Raw genomic sequence first — 23,519 nt, 5'->3', positions numbered from 1 at the left:
ACACGTGTGTTGACCGAGTGCATGTGACGCTGGCAGCCCAGGCTAGCAGCCCCAGGCCTCCTGGGCTCCGTGCAGCTTGGGTCTCGCAGTACCTGTTTGCTGTGCCATAGTTGACGCCAAACGGAGTTCCTTGGTAAGGACTTGGGTTTATCTTCATTCAACCTGTGGTTGCCTACTTGCTGCATCCTCTGGGCACCCTGAATGTATTTGTCCAAGCTACTGTCACTAGCACTGATCACAGATTATTGTCATCCTTTGTTTTTATGTGTGTTTCTTTCCCTTCACCAAATCCTGATGAACTTTGTAATCTTGAACAGTGCTTGGCAAGTAATTGTTGAATGAATAAATAGGCTTCCTAAGCCTGGTATTGCAAGTCTGAAACAGGCTAGTGTGCTCTGGCTATTTCCATTCTAGAAAGGAAGCTAACATGTAAGCAAGTAAGTAGAATTTCCTAACTCTCAGGGCACTTAAAGACCCTTTTGTGGCACTTAACCTTTTCTATCTTACAGTCATGAACTTGAGTGTGATTTAAGCTGAATTTCGCCGTATCCTTCACAATGCATGACAATTTATATGCACCTCCTAGATGTGAATGCACTCAACTAAATGAGAGGCTGAAATTGAAGCTATAAGAAAAGTATAAGAAATATAGCCTGAAAGCGCCAAAGAATGACTAATTTCATGGGGGGAGGGCATCTTGAAGGAAGTGGCATTTTCATCCCAGTAATGATTGCAGTATTTGAAGGAAAGTTTCCCACACACTGCATATTCACTTTTTCTCAGATATACTGAATGCTGTTTATTCCTTTAACCTCTATTTGTAGCTGGCAGACTTCTATTCATGAGTAACATGTCATGATAAAAACAAAACTAAGATGTATTGATTGGTACACAGTGCTAAGCGCTTCAAGTACATTAATCTTGTGAATCCTCGTAACCAATCTTTGACGTAGGTACTGTTTTTTACCCCCATTTTATTAATGAGTAAATGGAAACAGTTGTGCAAGTTTGCACAGCTGTTAAGCAGGAGAACCAGAACTGAGCCCAGGTTGTCTGAATGAGTGCCCTCATTCTTAACCACTTAACAGCCATATTGTGTCCTTTAAGATCTATTTCTAAAGTCTTTCTGTGAAACTTCTTTCAGCCTTCTTTTCTTCTTAGCATAATTAATTTGTACTTTGTACTTTCCTCTATTACAGAATGTATTACAAGGTATCATTTAACTATTAATTCATATCATTGTTTCCCTAAGGGACTGTGAGCTTCCCATGGCTGGTAGCATGTCTTAGATACATCTAGGCTATAACCTGGCCCACAGTAGGTGCTCAGTAAAATCTTTATTGAAATAATGAATCTGTATAGAGCAACATGAATGTATTATATTCATTCAACAAATATTGGTTGTGTGCAAAGGGTGGGGGAGATACATTTTAATTCTGCCCCCAGAGTGCTTATAGGCTATTAGATGAGGCAAAAACAATGCTACTTTTGCTTTCTAATGTTTTGTCCAATTAAACACATATTGGTCTTTCTCATTGCAAGGAGGGCAAAGAAAACATAACCAGCGACAACAAAATGAGTAATGAGTGGGACATATGACAGAACATAGCCTTGTAAATAGGTTCAGAAAAAGTTATCTATCTAGGAAGAAAGTATTAACCATCTTGCTCTTAAAAAAAAAAAAAAAGCATACTGTACACTTATTCTGCATCTTGATTTTTTAAATAGTCAATATATAGAGAGATATTTCATTATTTTTATTAGTGACACAGTATTGCCAAATTTATTCAAAAGTACTTTTACTAGGGCACATATTCTTTTTCAATATATTAATATTGATAGTTCTCAAGATGGTTTTCCCAATTCATACTTTCATCAGCAATTCATGAGGATGCCTGTTTCCTATAAAAATAGCCACCACTAGGGCTTCCCTGGTGGCCAAGTGGTTAAGAATCCGGCTGCCAATGCAGGAGACACGGGGTCGAGCCCTGGTCCGGGAAGATCCCACATGCCGCGGAGCAACTAAGCCCCTGTGCCACAACTACTGAGCCTGTGCTCTAGAGCCCACGAGCCACAACTACTGAGCCTGTGTGCCACAACTACTGAAGCCCATGTGCCTAGAGCCCGTGCTCCGCAACAAAAGAAGCCACAGCAATAAGCCCGTGCACCATAACGAAGAGTAGCCCCTGCTCGCTGCAACTAGAGAAAAGCCCACGTGCAGCAACAAAGACCCAATGCAGCCAAAAATAAATAAAATAAATTAATTTAAAAAATAATAGCCACCACTAGCTGTTATCATGTTTTTTTTTTTTATTTAGTGGTTGAAAATCATATTTCATTGTTTAAATGGCACTTTGAATTCTTTGTGAGATTAAGCATGTTTTCAAGTTCGTTGAGCATTTGCATTTCTTTTTTTTTTAATGAAATGTATCAGTTGCCCATTTTAAATTAAGTTGTCTTTTTCTCATTTCTTTGTGAGAATTGTATATTGGGACTTTCTCTTGTGTTTTGCAAGTCTCTTTCTCATTATTATTTTACCCTTTGATAGTATTTTCTTTTTATACATAATATTTGACTTGCTAATGATGGTTTTTGCCATATACAGTTTCTTTTTGTATGTGTGTATGTTTAAGTTTCCGTCAAGTTTTTCCTTTATGGCTTCTGGGTTTATTATCTTGCTAGTTTTTTTTTTTTAATTTAAGCAGCCTCTTTTATTGTTCTGAATATTATAGTGAAGTCTCTGATAGCAGTAATCAGTAGTGATTAATAAGCAGAAGAAAAGCATTAGCTTTTATTTTAAATTTTAGTTAAATACTAATTACCTTTTTAGTCTCTTTGTTTTTTAAGCCACAGTAAGTTTATCAAATTTCCCTTAATGCCTAAAATAATTTCTTATGGTCTCTGGTAGTTTGCACTTTTCAGAAGGAAAGCTAATTTGTACCTTTTCCTCCCAGTGGAGAGAGAGTTTGTTCTTTCAGATATTTTCAGATTTCTTCTTTAATGACACGGTTTGGATTTAAAACGCCATTCAAAACAAAGATATAGTTTTGTCTTTTACATTTTCTTCACTTAAAAATGAAAATAGGGTATTCCCTGGCGGTCCAGTGGTTAAGACTCTGCACTTTCACTGCTAAGGGCCTGGCTTCAATCCCTGGTCTGGGAACTAAGATCCTGCATGCTGTGCAGCCAAAAAAAGAAAAAAAGAGAAAACTAGACTTTATTAAAAAAAATGAAAATACCTTGTAGAATTCATTATTCTCTATCTGAGAAAAAGTAGTTCTTTATTTAAAATAACTATTTAGCAATAAGCTCTTGTAAATCTTAATGTTCCTTTTCAGTATTCAACAGGAATTGATGGCAGATTGGTGAAGTGTTGGAAAAAAAAAAAAAAACCCTCCCTCCTTTTACTTAATAAAAGGGAAATTAACCCAAATTCCCTATTCTGGCTTTAACTATAAAATTCAGGGAAAGGTGGAAAATACCATAAGAATTAGAAGCAGGAAAGATTATTTCTGCCTGGAGAATTCAGGGATGCCTTTAAGGTCCAGCTTAATTGCATTTCTTTTAAGGAGCCAGCATTTACAAGGGCTTGTATTTTCATAATCTATAGATTCTATAGACTTGATGTTCACTTGAAGTAGTGAAAAAACCCTAGAGACATGAGCTTGTGTTACTGTTTTTCCCTCACCATTTCAGCTACATTGTAGGCTCTTTACCATATTCAGGTATCCATCTTATGCTGGTATACAAGAGGTTGCTTGTAGCTGCTGGGTGGAGACAAGGTTTAGAGTCCCCAGGCCTCTCTACTTTACTTCTCAGTGAAGGAGTGCGTGTGTCCCTTCCTCCATGTAGCCCTGGCACAAGAACAGAAAGGAGGAGGTCTGGTCTAAGAAGCAGAGGCTGGAAGGGTTTAGTTGATGTGAGGAGTCTGAATTCATAGAATTGAAAGGGATGGGTTGGGTGTAGGGACCAGAGAGGGGAGGGATAAAAAAGTTGGACTGCAAATTAGAGTTTGGCCGAGAAACAGTCCTTGTAAAACAAACTAAAACTTATGGGGATTTTCAGCATCGAAATTCATATTTGTGTTAACCTGTAATACCATATTTCATCTATTATAATGTGCACATTTTCTTTTCACTTTTTTTTTGTTTTTTTTTGCCGCTCCGTGTGGCTTGCAGGATCTTAATTCCCTGACCAGGGATTGAACCCAGGTCACGGCAGTGAAAGCGCCAAGTTCTAACCACTGGACCGCCCGGGAGCTCCCTTCTTTTCACATTTTAACATCTACAAAGAGGCTGCATTTTAAAGTTAATGATGTGTCATGATTTAATTGGCCACATCTTTTTCTTAGTGGTACAGATGGAACTGTGTCATACCATCAAGGGCACCTTAGAGCTGATGAAGTGGAATATCTTCTGCTATAGAGCTATTGGCTTACATAAAAGTTTGTGATCTTAGTCCTCTACTGTCAACACGAGGGAGCTAAGTTCTTTATGGTAAAATATGTTTGGATTGCCAGGTCTATGCTTCTCATTTCACTTCCAGTTTAATGACATTTTAGAGCCTGAAAAGTGAGTGTATGATCTGTGGCCCAGCCTCACATCAAAGTGCATTTCATTGGCATGCACGAGAGTGGACTGAATAGAGGACAGCATTAGGCCGTGTAATTGATGATGCTTGCCTACTTTTTTGTCAGGATTGTTCAGAGTTTTGAAATTCTGGGTAGTTTCTGTGTAGTGTCAGGATCCCTAAGTATAATTCAAATCATCAGCAGTCTTTTGACCGTAAGTACTTGAAAACCCATTTCCTGCTGCTGCTTCTGCCACAGCAGTGACCATTCTCCAGGGAAGTCTTGCTGCTGCTTTGGGACAGTGTCATAGCTTCACATCCTTCACTTCTGTTTTTCCTGAGTATTTTTTGCTAGAACTTGATTTTATCAAGCTTAAGAGCAGGACATTTAACACATATACATATATATATATTTTTAAATTTATTTTTGGCTGCGTTGGGTCTTCGTTACTGTGTGCAGGCTTTCTCTAGTTGCAGCGAGCAGGAGCTACTCTTCGTTGTGGTGCGCGGGCTTCTCATTGTGATGGCTTCTCTTGTTGCGGAGCACGGGCTCTAGGCGCACAGGCTTCAGTAGTTGTGGCACGCAGGCTCAGTAGTTGTGGCTTGTGGGCTCTAGAGCACAGGCTCAGTAGTTGTGGCGCATGGGCTTAGTTGTTTAGCAGCATGTGGGATCTTCCTGGGCCAGGGCTTGAACTTGTGTCCCCTGCACTGGCAGGCGGATTCTTAACCACTGCTCCACCAGGAACGTCCTAACACATATTTTTGTTGTGTGCTCTGTGGAGTTTACTGGATTGTAAATGTTTTTTTGGGAGCAATCATTAACTCAGGATTTAGTGGCTCTCTTTCTGAAAAACATGACATTTGGATTTGTGATATTCAGAAGATGAAGCAAGTTGTGGAGGATGCTACCTGTGCCATCTTTAATACATCAAATTAGAAACTTTGAGCGTATTCTTAAAATTTGTATGTTTTGGCATATTTCTGGTTCGTTATTATTATCTTATTTTTGTGTGTGGACAAAAATCTTACTGTTTGAGTTATTCTTTCCAGACCACTAGCAAGGTCTAGTTGTAGGTTTATTAGCTTTGGGCATTTTTTCACTTTCATGAATTTCTGTCATAACAGCTATTTTCTGTGAATCATGATTAATTTGTAAGAACTCTCTTTATAGTTGGAATACTAACCATTTGTCATACATGAGTTACATATATCTTCTCCCCAGCTGCTCCTGTCTTTTTGTGTATGGCATCTCTTATGTAGTTTGGTCTGGGGAGATTTTCTGGGCTGTTTAGAAACCAAACATCTTTCTGTTCCCGCAGGAGGACCATGTCACTAGACTTCGGCAGTGTGGCACTGCAGACGCAAAATGAAGACGAAGAATATGACAAAGAAGACTATGAAAGGGAGAAAGAGGTAAGTTATTCAGAAAAAGAATGCTAAACTCAATCTTAAACAATTTTATATCCTGACCAAAATTACATCATTTTGTGTCATTTTGAAGGATTTATGGTTCTTTTTTTTTTTTCCGAAAGTCCCAAAACTTGATCAGCATTTGGACTTTTGAAAGGTAGATGAGTGGAATGCTTCCTTCTTTTGGACAAGAATAAAACAACTGTGTACGATGCCCTAGATTGATGGTTAGATTGCTGAAGCGCTTTTCATTTAGGAGGTAGCGGTTGGTCTTGGGGCAGAGGCCTACTTGCGTGGGCGAGTGCAGCAGGTTCCCTTGCTTGGGTAGCCTGCGTCCGCGTGGGGGCCGCTGGTGAACAAGCACACAGGCGAGTAAAGCAATCTGTGTGAGGGCTGATTTAGCACTGACAAATAACAGGGAGACAGGGTAGGGTGATATTAAGGCAACCAGCCAGGAACTGGTGAGGGAAGGCCTCTCGGAGGAGGAAATGTTTGAGCTGAGCCTTGACTCAAGAGAAAGGAGCAGCCGCACAGAAGCCTGGGAAGGATGCCCTAAGCTCGGACACAACCAGTGTAAAGCCTGGAAGTAGGCAGCAGACCCTGCATATCTGTGAAGCAGCCAGAAGGCTGTGGTATTGGGACTGTGTGAGCAAGGGGTGAGTGGTGGAGGCCGGGAAGAGGTGGTCTGGGCCCGGTCACGGCCTGTCAAGGGAGGGTGTTTGTATTTTATCCTAGGGGCAGTGGGAAGCCAGTGGAGGATTTTAAGCAGGGAAGTGATATCTGACCGTATATTTATTTGAAAGATCTTCCTGAATGCTGTGTTGTGCGACGAGATTACAGGAGAAAAGGAGTAAGAGGAGGAGATCATATTATTTGTGCGTGTGTGTGTGTGTAACGAAATCCTTGGCCCAGTAGTAATAGTAGCAGCTGGTGGGAATCAACTTGCTTGTTATGATTGGTTTTAGTTTGAGTCAGATTTCTTGAGTGACTGCGATAACAGGCTTCTTTTGTACTGAATGTTGCTATGACCCATTTTTTTTTCAGGTGTTTTTAAAATTTTTTATTGAAATATAGTTGACTTACAATGTTGTGTTCATTTCAGTTGTACAGCAAAGTGATTCAGTTATATATATATATATATATATATATATATATATATATATATATATATATATATATATATATATATTCTTTTTTAGATTCTTTTCCATTATACGTTATAACAAGATATTGAGTATAGTTCCATGTGTTATACAGTAGGTCCTTGTTGGTTATCGATTTTATATAGTAGTGTATATGTGTTAATCCCAAACTCCTAATTTATCCCTCCCCCCTTTCCCCTTTGGTAACCATAAGTTTGTTTTCTTTCTTTCTTTCTTTTCTTTCTTTTCTATTTTTAGGCCAATTCTGGGTGACTTCTTTTTTTTTTTTTTTCCGCACACACACACACACACACACACACACACACTGTATTTTACTTTTACAAAAGATAAATAGACTGACAACAAGCATGGTAAATGGATGATCACAACAAAAGCAACAATGATTGCAATTACAAAACACAAAACACACTCATACTATGTCATAATATTGACATTCAGTCCAGTAATCCTCCACTGTAACAGCTCCTTTACTTTGCAGTGAAAATTGATTTGTATATTTTTTGCCTCTGAGTCCTTGTGGAATTTTTTTTTTTTATTCAAACAGGAAGTCACAAAAATTATAATCATCTGCATCAGTTCACTCAGTCCCATGTAATTAATTTTTTTTTTCATCTTGATCTTTTGTTAGCACTTTTATGAGTTCATCAGTTTTCCATTAGAGTTCTGAAAATGCTTATTCATTCAGTTCAGCAGTATAGTCAGTTACCAGAAACCTGTACTTGTCAGAGTCTTTTCCATGAATTCCTTGAAGATGGAACCCTTTTATAGGAACATTTTTGCAAAAGCATCAGAGTACACCCAGAACTGTCTGTAAATGACAAAGACTTAAAAATGACGATGGTTAAAGATTTGATGAAAGTTCATAATAATGCAATTGACAAAGAAATAGTTATTTCTGAGATATACATTTTAAAGTAATAACTAGAATTATGACTTATAACATTATACCAGAACATATAAGATTTTTAGGAGTTTCATGTAATGTCTGAAACATTTATATTAACATATTTCCATACAAATAACCCAAAGAAAGTTTAGTATTAGTTGTTTTTCTTGTTTGTTTGTTTTTTTATACTGCAGGTTCTTATTAGTCATCAATTTTATACACATCAGTGTATACATGTCAATCCCAATCGCCCAATTCAGCACACCACCATCCCCAGCCCACTGCGGTTTTCCTCCCTTGGTGTCCATATGTTTGTTCTCTACATCTGTGTCTCAACTTCTGCCCTGCAAACCGGTTCATCTGTACCATTATTCTAGGTTCCACATACATGCGTTAATATACGATATTTGTTTTTCTCTTTCTGACTTACTTCACTCTGTATGACAGTCTCTAGATCCCTGCACGTCCCAACAAATGACTCAATTTCATTCCTTTTTAGGGCTGAGTAATATTCAGCCCTAATATACATATATTGTATATATGTACCACAACTTCTTTATCCATTCGTCTGTTGATGGGCATTTAGGTTGCTTCCATGACCTGGCTATTGTAAATAGTGCTGCAATGAACATTGGGGTGCCTGTGTCTTTTTGAATTATGGTTTTCTCTGGGTATATGCCCAGTAGTGGGATTGCTGGAGCATATGGTAATTCTATTTTTAGTTTTTTAAGGAACCTCCATACTGTTCTCCATAGTGGCTGTATCAATTTACATTCCCACCAACAGTGCAAGAGGGTTCCCTTTTCTCCACACCCTCTCCAGCATTTGTTGTTTGTACATTTTCTGATCATGCCCATTCTAACTGGTGTGAGGTGATACCTCATTGTAGTTTTGATTTGCATTTCTCTAATAATTAGTGATGTTGAGCAGCTTTTCATGTGCTTCTTGGCCATCTGTATGTCTTCTTTGGAGAAATGTCTACTTAGGTCTTCTACCCATTTGTGGATTGGGTTGTTTGTTTCTTCAATATTGAGCTGCATGAGCTGTTTATGTATTTTGGAGATTAATCCTTTGTCCGTTGATTCGTTTGCAAATATTTTCTCCCATTCTGAGGGTTGTCTTTTCGTCTTGTTTATGGTTTCCTTTGCTGTGCAAAAGCTTTGAGGTTTCATTAGGTCCCATTTGTTTATTTTTGTTTTTATTTTCATTACTTTAGGAGGTGGATCAAAAAAGATCTTGCTGTGATTTATGTCAAAGAGTGTTCTTCCTATGTTTTCCTCTAAGAGTTTTATAGTGTCTGGTCTCACATTTAGGTCTCCAATCCATTTTGAGGTTATTTTTGTGTATGGTGTTAGAGAGTGTTATATTTTCATTCTTTTCCATGTAGCTGTCCAGTTTTCCCAGCACCACTTATTGAAGAGACTGTCTTTTCTCCATTGTATATCTTTGCCTCCTTTGTCATAGATTAGTTGACCATAGGTGCGTGGGTTTCTCTCTGGGCTTTCTATCTTGTTCCATTGATCTATGTTTCTGTTTTTGTGCCAGTACCATATTGTCTTGATTACTGTAGCTTTGTAGTATAGTCTGAAGACAGGGAGTCTGATTCCTCCAGCTCCGTTTTTTTCCCTCAAGACTGCTTTTGCTATTCGGGATCTTTGTGTCTCCATACAAATTTTAAGATGATTTGTTCTACTTCCATAAAAAATGCCATTGGTAATTTGATAGGGATTGCATTGAATCTGTAGATTGCTTTGGGTAGTATAGTCATTGTCACAATATTGATTCTTTCAATCCAAGAACATGGTATATCTCTCCATCTGTTGGTATCATCTTTAATTTCTTTCATCAGTGTCTTATAGTTTTCTGCATACAGGTCTTTTGTCTCCCTAGGTAGGTTTATTCCTAGGCATTTTATTCTTTTTGTTGCAATGGTAAATGGGAGTGTTTCCATAATTTCTCTTTCAGATTTTTCATCATTACTGTATAGGAATACAAGAGATTTCTGTGCATTAATTTTGTATCCTGTAACTTTACCAAATTCATTGATTAGCTCTAGTAGTTTTCTGGTGGCATCTTTAGGATTCTCTATGTATAGTATCATGTCATCTGCAAACAGTGACAGTTTTACTTCTTCTTTTCCAATTTGTATTCCTTTTATTTCTTTTTCTTCTCTGATTGCCGTGGCTAGGACTTCCAAAACTATGTTAAATAATAATGGTGAGAGCGGACATCCTTGTCTCGTTCCTGATCTTAGAGGAAATGCTTTCAGTTTTTCACCATTGAGAATGATGTTTGTTGTGGGTTTGTCGTATATGGCCTTTATTATGTTGAGGTAGGTTCCCTCTATGCCCACTTTCTGGAGAGTTTTTATCATAAATGGGTGTTGAATTTTGTCAAAAGCTTTTTCTACATCTATTGAGATAATCATATGGTTTTTATTCTTCAATTTGTTAATATGGTTTATCACATTGATTGATTTGCGTATATTGAAGAATCCTTGCATCCCTGGGATAAATCCCACTTGATCATGGTGTATGATCCTTTTAATGTGTTGTTGGATTCTGTTTGCTAGTATTTTGTTGAGGATTTTTGCATCTATATTCATCAGTGATATTGGTCTGTAATTTTCTTTTTTTGAAGTATCTTTGTCTGGTTTTGGTATCAGGGTGATGGTGGCCTCGTAGAATGAGTTTGGGAGTGTTCCTTCCTCTGCAATTATTTGGAAGAGTTTGAGAAGGATGGGTGTTAGCTCTTCTCTAAATGTTTGGTAGAATTCACCTGTGAAGCCATCTGGTCCTGGACTTTTGTTTGTTGGAATATTTTTAATCACAGTTTCAATTTCATTACTTGTGATTGGTCTGTTCATAATTTCTGTTTCTTCCTGATTCAGTCTTGGAAGATTATACCTTTCTAAGAATTTGTCCATTTCTTCCAGGTTGTCCATTTTATTGGCATAGAGTTGCTTGTAGTAGTCTCTTAGGATGCTTTGTATTTCTACAGTGTCTGTTGTAATTTCTCCTCTTTCATTTCTAATTTTATTGATTTGAGTCCTCTTTTTCTTGATGAGTCTGGCTAATGGTTTATCAATTTTGTTTATCTTCTCAAAGACCCAGCTTTTAGTTTTACTGATCTTTGCTATTGTTTTCTTTGTTTCTATTTCATTTATTTCTTCTCTGATCTTTATGATTTCTTTCTTTCTGCTAACTTTGGGTTTTGTTTGTTCTCCTTTCTCTAGTTCCTTTAGGTGTAAGGTTAGATTGTTTACTTGAGATGTTTCTTGTTTCTTGAGGTAGGCTTGTAGAGCTATAAACTTCCCTCTTAGAACTGCTTTTGCTGCATCCCATAGGTTTTGGGTCGTCGTGTTTTCATTGTCATTTGTCTCTAGGTAGTTTTTGATTTCCTCTTTGATATCTTCAGTGATCTCTTGGTTATTTAGTAACGTATTGTTTAGCCTGCATGTGTTTGTGTTTTTTACGTGTTTTTCCCTGTAATTGATTTCTAATCTCATAGCGTTGTGGTCAGAAAAGATGCTTGATATGATTTCAGTTTTCTTAAATTTACTGAGGCTTGATTTGTGACCCAAGATGTGATCTATCCTGGAGAATGTTCCATGCGCACTTGAGAAGAAAGTGTAATCTGCTGTTTTTGGATGGAATGTCCTATACATATCAATTAAATCTATCTGGTCTATTGTGTCATTTAAAGCTTCTGTTTCCTTATGTATTTTCACTTTGGTTGATCTGTCCATTGCTGTAAGTGAGGTGTTAAAGTCCCCCACTATTATTGTGTTACTGCCGATTTCCTCTTTTATAGCTGTTACAAGTTGCCTTATGTATTGAGGTGCTCCTATGTTGGGTGCATATATATTTATAATTGTTATATCTTCTTCTTGGATTGATCCCTTGATCATTATGTAGTGTTCTTCCTTGTCTCTTGTAATATTCTTTGTTTTAAAGTCTATTTTATCTGATATGAGTATAGCTACTCCAGCTTTCTTTTCATTTCCATTTGCATGGAATATCTTTTTGCATCCCCTCACTTTCAGTCTGTATGTGTCCCTAGGTCTGAAGTGGGTCTCTTGTAGACAGCATATGTATGGGTCTTGTTTTTGTATCCATTCAGCAAGCCTGTGTCTTTTAGTTGGAGCATTTAATCCATTCACCTTTAAGGTAATTATTGATATGTATGTTCCTGTGACCATTTTCTTAATTGTTTTGGGTTTGTTTTTGTAGGTCCTTTTTTTCTCTTGTGTTTCCCACTTAGTGAAGTTCCTTTAGCATTTGTTGTAGAGCTGGTTTGGTGGTGCTGAATTCTCTTAGCTTTTGCTTGTCTGTAAAGCTTTTGATTTCTCCATTGAATCTGAATGAGATCCTTGCTGGGTAGAGTAATCTTGTTTGGAGTTTCTTCCCTTTCATCACTTTAAGTATATCGTGCCACTCCCTTCTGGCTTGTAGAGTTTCTGATGAGAGATCAGTGTTAACCTTATGGGAGTTCCCTTGTATGTTATTTGTTGTTTTTCCCTTACTGCTTTCAATAATTTTTCTTTGTCTTTAATTTTTGCCAATTTATTTACTGTGTGTCTCGGCATGTTTCTCCTTGGTTTTATCCTGTATGGGACTCTCTGCGCTTCCTGGACTTGGGTGGCTCTTTCCTTTCCCATGTTAGGGAAGTTTTCGACTATAATCTCTTCAAATATTTTCTTGGGTCCTTTCTCTCTCTCTTCTCCTTCTGGGACCCCTATAATGCGAATGTTGTTGCGTTTAATATTGTCCCAGAGGTCTCTTAAGCCGTCTTCATTTCTTTTCATTCTTTTTTCTTTAGTCTGTTCCACAGCAGTGAATTCCACCATTCTGTCTTCCAGGTCACTTATCCGTTCTTCTGCCTCAGTTATTCTGCTCTTGATTCCTTCTAGTGTAGTTTTCATTTCAGTTATTGTATTGTTCATTTCTGCTTGTTTGTTCTTTAATTCTTCTAGGTCTTTGTTAAACGTTTCTTGCATCTTCTCGATCTTTGCCTCCTTTCTTTTTCTGAGGTCCTGGATCATCTTCACTATCATTATTCTGAATTCTTTTTCTGGAAGGTTGCCTATCTCCACTTCATTTAGTTGTTTTTCTGGGGTTTTATCTTGTTCCTTCATCTGGTACATAGCCCTCTGCCTTTTCATCTTGTCTATCTTTCTGTGAATGTGGTTTTTGTTCCACAGGCTACAGGATTGTAGTTCTTGCTTCTAGTGTCTGCCCTCTGGTGGATGAGGCTATCTAAGAGGCTTGATGGGAGGGACTGGTGGTGGGTAGAGCTGACTATTGCTCTGGTGGGCAGAGCTCAGTAAGACATTAATCCACTTGACTGTTGATGGGTGGGGCTGGATTCCCTCCTTGTTGGTTGTTTGGCCTGAGGCAACCCAACACTGGAGCCTACCTGGGCTCTTTGGTGGGGCTAATGACAGACTCTGGGAGGGCTCACGCCAAGGAGTACTTCCCAGAACTTCTGCTGCCAGTGTCCTTGTCCCCATGGTGAAACAGAGCCACCCCCTGCCTCTGCAGGAGAGCCTCCAACACTAGCAGGTAGGTCTGGTTCAGTCTCCCCCGGGGTCACTGCTCCTTCCCCTAGGTCCCGATGCACACACTACTTTGTGTGTGCCCTCCAAGAGTAGAGTCTGTTTCCCCCAGTCCTGTCAAAGTCCTGCAATCAATTCCCACTAGGCTTCAAAGTCTGATTCTCTAGGAATTCCTCCTCCCGTTGCCGGACCCCCAGGTTGGGAAGCCTGACGTGGGGCTCAGAACCTTCACTCCAGTGGGTGGACTTCTGTGGTATAAGTGTTCGCCAGTCTGTGAGTCACCCACCCACCAGTTATGGGATTTGATTTTACTGTGATTGCACCCCTCCTACCGTCTCATTGTGGCTTCTCCTTTGTCTTTGGATGTGGGATATCTTTTTTTGGTGAGTTTCAGTGTCTTCCTGTTGATGATTGTCCAGCAGCTAGTTGTGGTTCTGGTGTTCTCACAAGAGGGAGTGAGAGCACATCCTTCTACTCTGCCATCTTGGTTCCTCCTCCCATAAGTTTGCTTTCTATGTCCATGAGTCTATTTGTGTTTTGTAAATAAATTCCTTTGTATCATTTTTCTAGATTCCACATATAAGTGATGTTATATGATATTTGTCTTCCTCTGTCTGACTTACTTCACTTAGTATGATAATCTCTATGTCCATCCATGTTGTTGCAAATGGCATTATTTCATTCTTTTTTATGGCTGAGGAATATTCCATTGTGTACATACATCACATCTTTATCCATTCATCTGTCAATGCACACTTAGTTTGCTTCCATCGTATGACCCATTTTCTAATATGTAAAGTAATTCTTTTTAAGAGCCACCATGGACCATTTGTATTAATAGGAAGCAAAGAATAGGGTCAGTTGCCCACGTGGCTGGCAGTAGAGTTATGGTAGAGACAGAAAACTGGCATCTGAGTGGATTTTGTCCATAGACATGTATTGTTTGGTTGCACAGTGTTCTTAAAAAATTGAGTCTATATTTAAAGATTAGAAAATATCATGTAGTAATCCAGAGTTTCTGACCTGTCTTGAAACATCCTAAGCCTGGGCCACACGTGGTGTGTGTTTGCACACGGCAGCAAGTGGGCTGGAGCTGTGCGATGGCTCTCCCGTCCCAGCTGTCCACAGTCCCTCCCCCCACCCCCCAGGCCCCCCTGACATGGGCTTGTGCACTTGGACCTTCCAGCTTCACTCTTGTAAATTCTCTGCCAAGTCCCTGAGGACACTGGAGTTTGTGACCCTTTCCAGGGTTTCTGGATTTTGACAGGGGCCTTCACCAACAATTGTTGGTGGCAAGGGTGGGGGGGCGGGTGAGGATTTTCTGTTACTTTGTGAACTCACAGCATGAGGTTTTCACGACCTTGATGGCTTTTGGGTAGTTCTCTGGAATTTAGCTACTGGGATTTTTGAGAGGATCAGTTTAAGTAGTTACTATAGTAGATTTTAAAGAAGGAGAAAAAATAATCTGACAGGTGATTTTTTTCATTGGAAAAGATGGGTAGGGTATTAGAGAGAACGTACTGCCAGGTGTGTTGTGTGGTGAAAGTTTTAAAGGGGGTATTAGTTAAGGAGGCGGTAAATTCTAGATGATATAGAACAGGGGTCCCCAATCCCCAGGCTGCAGAGCGGTACTGGTCCACGGTCTGTTAGGAACCGGGCCGCACAGCAGGAGGTGAGCAGCGGGCCAGCAGGTGAAGCTTCATTTGCCGCTCCCCATCACCCACATTACCGCCTGAACCACTCCCCTCCACCACCCGCTCCATGGAAAAATTGTCTTCCACAAAACCGGTCCCTGGTGCCAATGCGGGCTGGGGCCCGCTGCTATGGAAAATAGCCAGTGGGATCACTTCTTGGTAGATTATGTGCTGGGGTAGGTTAGGGAGTTTCCATAGTAAAAGGTGCTCTTAAGAGGTGAAGTATCTAAGAATGAGTGTTTCTAGCAGAGTGGAAGAAAAGACTATTTAGCTAACTTGACTCTAATGTGATGATTATGGGTCATATTAATAAAAATTGTTTTATGTTAGTAAAAAGTATTTTTACCTTTTTTAAAAAAATTGCTACAAGGGAAGAAGTGAGGTCAGATGTTAGAGAGTTTCAGCGATAAAATTCAGAACTATTCATGAAAATTCAGCTGTAAGTATATTTTGTCAATGCAAGTTAAAATAATAAATTGGCTGATCACACCTAAGTTCGTTTTCATATCCAGAAGCCTTTTCCACTCCCTCAATCTCCCTGACCCTATGATAACAGAATAGTTTACAGCCTTAAGTGGTTAAAGAAAAGAATGGTCTTTTCATGCCTGCCTGGTTGGTAGCTTTGGGATTGCCAGGTGGATTAGAGTGTTAGTAGTAGGCTAATACACACTGCTTTCTCTACTTAATGAATCGCTTTGTATTTAATTCATTTATGTAGGTGGAATGCTTGCATCACAAGGATGTGCTGTAGAGCTGGCCAAGCAGGCCGTATCTGACTCATAGGCTACCCTGCTAAGGATTTGTGAGATCCCCTCTCTGTAAATGGCAGAATAATCCTGATTTTGACCGTCTAGTGTGAATGGCCAGTTGCTAATACAATATGCTTTACCAAACTGTTCGATTTGGATGCTTTGGGATCAGCTGGGGTGTTGTCCACACTTGCCCATAAGTCAGTGAATAAGCCATAGTCAAATTCCAACCTCCTTGCCATCCTAATTAGCAGCTCTGCAGTGATGATCTGGACTTTTCCATTTCTATTCCCTCCATTGTTTGCACTGAAGAGTAAATGGAGAATGCATTTAATCTTTGGAAAGGGAAAGGATTTAGTAAAGTGATTCAATATTCAGAGGACATTTAGACCAGTGGAATCTCAAGCCACAGACCACTACAGATAGACCCATATTTTGAAAAAACCTCCAAGAATTTTGCAGAAAAGTAAGGCACTATAATCATTTCTAAATCGCTACAGTTCTAAATGGTCTATTGGTAAAAATTTGACCACTGTGTTCCAAGGCATAGCAAAGAAATGCATAACCCACAGCCTCACCCAGTGTTTCACTGGAAACTCCATCTCCTCCACAGTAAACAGAGCAGATTAGGGTACAGGTGAGGAAGGGTGAGAATACCATGGAGATACAGTATCATAGTAATTAATATTTATATCACTCATTTTCCTCACAGCTTCTTGGAGCACGTTACTTTGAGAACTGCTGATGTAGCAAGAAGGACAGCTACTAAGTAGACCTCATCCAAAGTACTCTAGGCAAACTTTTACTTGTAAATCTGGCCCAGAGAAGAGGACTTGAAAAGTTTTTTCATTAGCTCATTCATAATGTAACAATATGATTTTGCAAAATATTTTTCACCTAAAGTTACTATACTTTGCACTTTCATCATTGAATATTACAGACATATAGTTGTTGTTGTCATTGCAGTTGCTGTAAGCTTCAAAGTTACTGGTAAAGCCACAGTTTAAGGTTGAGTATCACTTGGGATCTCATAGTTTGCTGGCGCGTACCTGTACTTTCTGCAGTGTCACCAGAAGTAGCTCTGGGGTTATTGCTTGGCTCTAGATAGTAAAATTATGTATGCAAGTATGTATTTTGGAGCTGGTGGTTTGCGGCAGAAGTACTTAGTCATCTGTGCTTATCAAGATAATACTTGCTGATGATCCTCCATTGAGTGACGATATTATTTGAAGCCTGGAAAATGATCTTGAGTAGAAAGGTAAGCGGTTTGAGTAGCAGATGGCAGACAGACACTTGCACCTGGGAATACTGATTTGAGTCCCTCTTAGTTTTTATATCAGTACTTCTCTAGTAGAATAATAAGCTCAGTTGAGCTTGGAATCGTGTATTTTAGAGGTTAGGCTTTCCATTGCATAGCCTTTCTTCCACTTTTAACTGCCTTGTTTGATGTTACTTCTGGAAACATTTTTGATATTTTGTCCCCACTAGGGGGAGTTGTAAGGCTAGCATTTGTTTACATTTTGAACAATATTATTTGACTTATTTAGTGGAATTTTCTCGCCGTCACCTAAGAAAAGCAAAGACACAAATGGTTGAGTGTTCATATTGTATTTTTTTGTTCCTATCGTATTCTGTTTTCTTTTAGCAATTTCTTATACTTTATCTAGATTGTGCCTTTGAACGGTTTCCCATAATATATAGGTATTTTAAAGGGGCTGTCACAGTGGGGACAAAAACACTGAACTCTCTCTGGCAGACTGACGCTTGCTCGTATACAGACAGGTAGAAACATGTCTTCCAGTGACTGACTGAATGTCATGTGGAAGAAGGTAGGAGTGGGAATGGAGAGATTCAGGTTCCAGTGCTGGCCGTGGGACTGTAAGTCTCACTTTCATGGGCATGCCCCTGACCTTCTCTGGGCCTTGGTGTGCTCACATTTACAAGGAGAGGTTTGGCTCGGAGGAGCTCCAGTGTTCATTCCAGGTCTAAAGTTCTATTATGTGTCACCTGCAGTCTAGCCGGTATTTGTCTAGTAAATGTTGCCATGTTTCTTTTTCAGATGTGTGGCAATCTAGGCAAAGTCTTCCCCACTAACACTGTAAAATTTGTTTTAACTAATGGAATGGGTTAAAAAAAATTCCGTGCATAGTATAATTCATAGACTAAAGCTCTAGCTACCAAGTTTTTTGGCCCTTTGTCAGTCCCATGTTGGGCCTTTTCAAGGATGTTTTTAACTTGGCTGTGAGGCTAAAATGAAGATTCTACTTGGTGTGTATCCATGAAAGCATTATTTAATAATTCATATTTTAAAATATCAGGATCTTTTCATCAGCGTACTTGTTGGGTAACCTGTTCAAAACGCAGATGAATGTTGGCCACTCCATTTGCTGCTCTTCTCTGGGGAGAAGATGTATTGAATGGTTTGTAATCTGAGAACTCTTGCTTTCATGAATATCAAGGATTATAGCCTCTGAAGACAGTCTGTTTAGTTAATTAAAGCCGAAAAATCCCAACAAAAGGTTTACATGTTCTCCGTTTTACATTCCCCTTAAACTAGGCTTTTTGGATGTTCTATGTGGATTACTGTAAAGTGTTTTGTTGCTGAAGTTCCTTGATTAAAATGCCCTCATTTTTTTTGTTATTTTTCAGGAACAAACACATGAAGTAGTAAAGGGAGAGGAGTTTATAGAATAGTTTAGAATGCATTTCAATAGGTGCCTTAGCAATGGCAAATTATCTTTTTTCTAGAGAAGGTATCTCTTTAATTATTAAACTCAGCTGATATTCAATAATATCCCACCAAGAAGATTGCATTTGCAACCAAAAAGCAGTATTTCTTCCAAATGTGATGAGTGGAATTAAATCTTGCCATTTATAAGGATTGTTATCTTTGTCTTTGAATCCGTATTTGGTAGTCTGGTGGATCTTTAATGAGGAAAATTTGGTTTCTAAAATTCTCTATTTTGTAACATGTATAAGTTGATATTGTAATTTCGTGTTTCATAGCACAAGGTTCAATGACCCAAAGAAAAATCTATTTGACAGTGTATATGAGGAGGGTACACTTTGATTCCAGGAATGGAAGCCTTGGGGGGGCTGGGATTTTGTTCCTGAATGACCTCTCTCTGCCCTCAAAGTTATGGAAACCAAGGAATATGGCCCAGCTATGCCAAAGAACTTGATGGAGAAATTTTTTGAAGGTGAATGAAATGATTTAAAAATGTTAGTACAGGTGTAAAATATTCTATAAAACACTAAATACAGTAGGGATTATTTTGCTAGTTGATAAGTTTACCTGTGGATCCAGAAGCATTTTGATGAACTCATTGCTTATGCTCAAATTAACCTTCCTCCATTGATGCCAGTTTGATTAATTTTGTGGTGTCACAAAGAAAGCTACAAGAACTGCTTAATTATTGTGTAGCTTTTTCTGTCTCTGTGAGGGGGGAAAAATGTACTGTTTAGATGTGCCTGTCAAGGTTCCTCTAAATTATAAGTCTATGTACTTAAACCTCACTGAAGGTTTAGAAGAAAATATTCTTTATGTACAGGAGTCCTTACTTGATGTAAGTACAAAACATTTATTTTGGTTTTTTCCCCTGTGTTACATGTGAGTATACTCTTTTTTTTCTGTAAAGATCTCATGGATTTTTTTTTTTCTTAGTGAATTTTGTGTCTTTGTGAAATCATTTTGTTACCTTTCTCTTTAGCCACATGTGGTATACTGATATGTTGCCGTGTTCTGTTTTGTTTTTAGTGGTTCTTATTCTTTATATCTTCGGGTCAACTCTAATGCAGCTAATTCTCAAAATGATTTTTCAATTACCTTTGTGAGCAGGTGATCAATAAGTCAAGGTCTTGGTTGTTAATATCAGTATCACGATAACTTTTCATTGGACTAGAATATTTTTCTCTTGTTTCATCTTTAAAGAACCAAATGGACTGAGAATACCTGTAAACAAACAATCCAGTGAATGTTAGAAATATGTTATGTGGGTGAGGAAGCGTCCCCCTTCCCCACCTCACGGGCCCCACTTCCATTCCCGAATTTGACTTCACCAAAACTCAGTTAACAGTTGGGGCATTCCTTTCAGACCTTTCTTAGAATACTTTTATTTAACTTTCACCATATGCATTTTGTTTAAGAACATTTTTTGATTATAAATGTAACACCCAGATATGTTTTATAGCTACATTTCATTTCTTTTATTCTAATGGCAGAGAAATTGGGGAGGGGACCTGCCATAGACTAAGAAGCATCTCATTTTTTTTTTTCCTCCAGGGCTTTGTAGAGTATTTAATATCTTTCAACTCACTCATTGCATAATTTTACGGGATTGATTTACACACTGTGGAGGGACTCGGTCAGCTTACTAATCTAACTGGTGCTTAACTTTTAAAGAGAAGTCATTATAAGTAGTTTGTTGACTCTTTAGTAACACAATATTTGAATCTTATTATTACAAATTTTAAGTCATTATATGGGGATTTGAAGAAAGACATTTATAGATATTGAAGTTCAACAAATTAGACAATTCATTTGTCTCTTTATCACAGTTTATCTTGAAATTTGAGTGAATTTATCTAGTTGTTATAAGACAGAATGCTAGAGATGTAATTTTTCTAGGAAAATGGAGAGCAAAGTCATGTGCTTTTACGTCAGTTTTAGAGTTATGCTTTTGACAGTGCTTTATCTGTAAAACCCTGAATCTTACAGCCTTCTTTTTACTCAACTGTTTATAAGAGCCAACCATTGTATATCTTTTCATCATTGGAACTGGACGGCTGTCTACTAATTAGTCACTCCCCAAGAGGTTTCTATCACATTATTGGAGCTTTTAAGGGCTTCCAGGCCACCTGCTGCTGCTGCTACTCTTATCACCTGGGCAAAGCACATCTGGCTACTCAGATCCCCTCGGGGGGGGGGGGGGGTGACTGATTGTCAAGTTCTCCAGGTCTGATTACTGGTAGAATCCATAACATGATACAGTGATCGTACCATTATTATGACTTGCTGTGTTTGCCTAAAGAAATTTTAAAGTCCTGTTGTATGTGTACTTGAATCTAAGACCTTTGTAGAAGAAGGTAAAGCCTTCTAATATAAATCCTGATGTTTATGTGTTTCCCTTTCCCCAAGTGAAATGATGAACGTAATTCCTGTGGAATTTAAGACATTGATTACATAGAGAAATTAGGAACTTCTTTGACTTCTACAGTCAAAATCACTCGTTCCAAGGCAGCTTTGGTTTGGCATCTTGTGTTTAAGCCAATGTGATATCGACGCTGACCTTCCTGTCTCAGTTGCAGCAGTTACTCACAGACCTTCCTCACGATATGCTGGATGATGACCTGTCCTCCCCCGAACTCCACTATTCGGACTGCAGTGAGGATGGCAGAGAGGAAGGGTAAGGACCCAAAATCCCTTTCGCTTGTATATCACAATTCTATGTCTTTTTCTTTAGATTCTCTTGCAGGCAATAATAATGGATATGATTGTAAGATTGTAGACTAATTCTTAAACTTTTAGATGAAGTTTGGAGGGAAAACACGTTAAAATCTTGGGGTTCTTTGTGATGTCTCTGTCCAAATAAATGATAGGCTCTCATCTAAAGTATTGATTTTTCTCAAGACCACATCATTCTGAGCAATTGGCGATGAACTGGAATGAGCGTCAAGTGCTGCCTAAATCTCCAAGTGTAAATGTAAGTATCTGGTGTGATAATGACTTGGATGAGGGTGGGAACAGATCTTAGTGCTTTTCTTTTACTCTGGTTATCTAATAGGACTATAATGAGATTCGGGATGTGTATATTGGAGAGAAGAGCGACAATGGCTGGGAAGAGGATCAAAGTAGAACTGAAGACCAGCATCCTGGGTATCATCCTGAAGGAGGTGGAGATGAAGGCGGTAGTGGTTATAGCCCTCCGAGTAAATATGAACAGACCGATTTATATCACCTTCCTGAAAACTTTCGGCCATATACCAGCGGTCAGAAGCAGGAATTTAACAGCCAGCCAACCAATGTAATCACATTTTCTCATCCTCAGGGGAATCATTTTCAGGTATTGTAAGAACTTGACTTTCAAGAATTTGTGTATGTGTGTACACGCATTTGCTGAGTGTGTGTGATTAAGAAATATTCGTAAGTGCAACAGTAAGATTTAAGTACAAATATTGCTGAGAGTGCATTTATTCAGGCTCATGCTGAATTAGTCATGCTGTTTTCTGTTTACAGTCTAATTAAATCATCTTAAATGAGAATTTTAAAATAGAGACTTTGTGGAAACAATTAAGCATTAAAAGTTAAGTCTGTCAAAGAATAGCCATCTCCATTTATTGCTGCTTCTGGCTTCTGCCATTTACTATGCTCCAGTGAGAAGCTACTTTCAGGTATCCTGATATAGTTTGAAAGCGGTTAATCACCTAGATGACACCCGTCAGTTACCTTGATTGTCTAGCTCATCCCCCTTATCACAGATTTTGGGTCAAATACTTCAAAGCTGATATCTGTTTTGTGATGATATAGCAGTAGACAGGATGAATGTTGAGGAAAGAAACACTTTTTTTTCCTCCCTGGGAGAGTTTGATGAAGCAAGGCCTTAGGATACAGTTAGCTGCTTCTTAGATTTTCTCAATGACAGTGAATGCCTCATTTTGCCAATAGATATTCTGTGTCACCTGATGACAGGATAATTTTTTCGTCCTTTTAAGGTGGTCATTTTCTCTTACTTCCATCTCTATAAAATGTTATTCAGTCCACAAAAGTTATTGAGTATTTATTACATACGAAGCATTGTATCACGTTCTTGTTATTGCATACGTGCATTTCCACGATGTTGGCATCATCTAAATCATTCTTCAATATTTATATACAATCTTACTGGAATTCTTGAGTGTTATTTACAGAATTGGCCCCATTATATGCTCAAAAGTACAATTGCAGGCTTTCAGCGAACAGTGTTAAATAACAATAAGTGCAATTTTTAAGCAAAGATGTATGTATAAAATTTGTAATTGTACCACAATTAAGTTCTATAGCAAAACTAAGTTGTTTAATTCAGATAATTTTTGAAGCAAAGACCAAATCCTAATTGTCAGTTTCGTTTATCATCTTGTAATAGCAATTTGGTATGTCACAAGGTCCCAGTTGTCAAGCTTTGGAATCATATAAAGTGACGTATAAACCTTATCAGTCTTTCGCCCAGAATAATGGCTCCCCAGCCCAGGACATTGCAGGAAGTGACACATTTGAAGGCCTGCAACAGCAATTTTTAGGAGCTAATGAAAGTAGGTATTAAGTTTATCTTTATTTCTTAATCACACAATTGGAGAACTTTGAGCACATTGAGCATGTTCAAGAATTGTTATTTTTTTTAAGTATGATAATGGAATTTTTTTAAAGAGTCCTATTTTAAGAGATATATTCTGAAGTATTTATGAATAAACTGATAATGAAGTCTAGAACTGACTTCAAATATCATGTTGTTGGGG

The 23,519-nt window shown here is 38.4% G+C and overlaps 1 protein-coding gene across 6 annotated transcripts in view; it reads left to right on the top strand.

The window, feature by feature from the left end:
* The window catches only part of CEP152 (centrosomal protein 152), a 129,695-nt gene that overhangs the window by 380 nt on the left and 105,796 nt on the right, over nt 1–23,519 (top strand). For all 6 annotated transcript variants that reach the window (XM_068535972.1, XM_068535962.1, XM_068535981.1 and 3 more), the window contains exons 2-6: nt 5,889–5,982; nt 21,330–21,433; nt 21,658–21,730; nt 21,812–22,090; nt 23,150–23,315. In XM_068535972.1, coding sequence (XP_068392073.1) covers nt 5,896–5,982; nt 21,330–21,433; nt 21,658–21,730; nt 21,812–22,090; nt 23,150–23,315 — 709 coding nt within the window. In that variant the 5' untranslated portion in view covers nt 5,889–5,895. The remainder of the gene's footprint in view (nt 1–5,888; nt 5,983–21,329; nt 21,434–21,657; nt 21,731–21,811; nt 22,091–23,149; nt 23,316–23,519) is intronic.

Source organism: Eschrichtius robustus, chromosome 1 (assembly GCF_028021215.1).
Source record: "Eschrichtius robustus isolate mEscRob2 chromosome 1, mEscRob2.pri, whole genome shotgun sequence".
In the NCBI taxonomy this organism is placed as follows: domain Eukaryota; kingdom Metazoa; phylum Chordata; class Mammalia; order Artiodactyla; family Eschrichtiidae; genus Eschrichtius; species Eschrichtius robustus.
The sequence above is the reverse complement of the archived record's forward strand: the minus strand, read 5'-3'. Positions and strand labels throughout refer to the sequence as shown.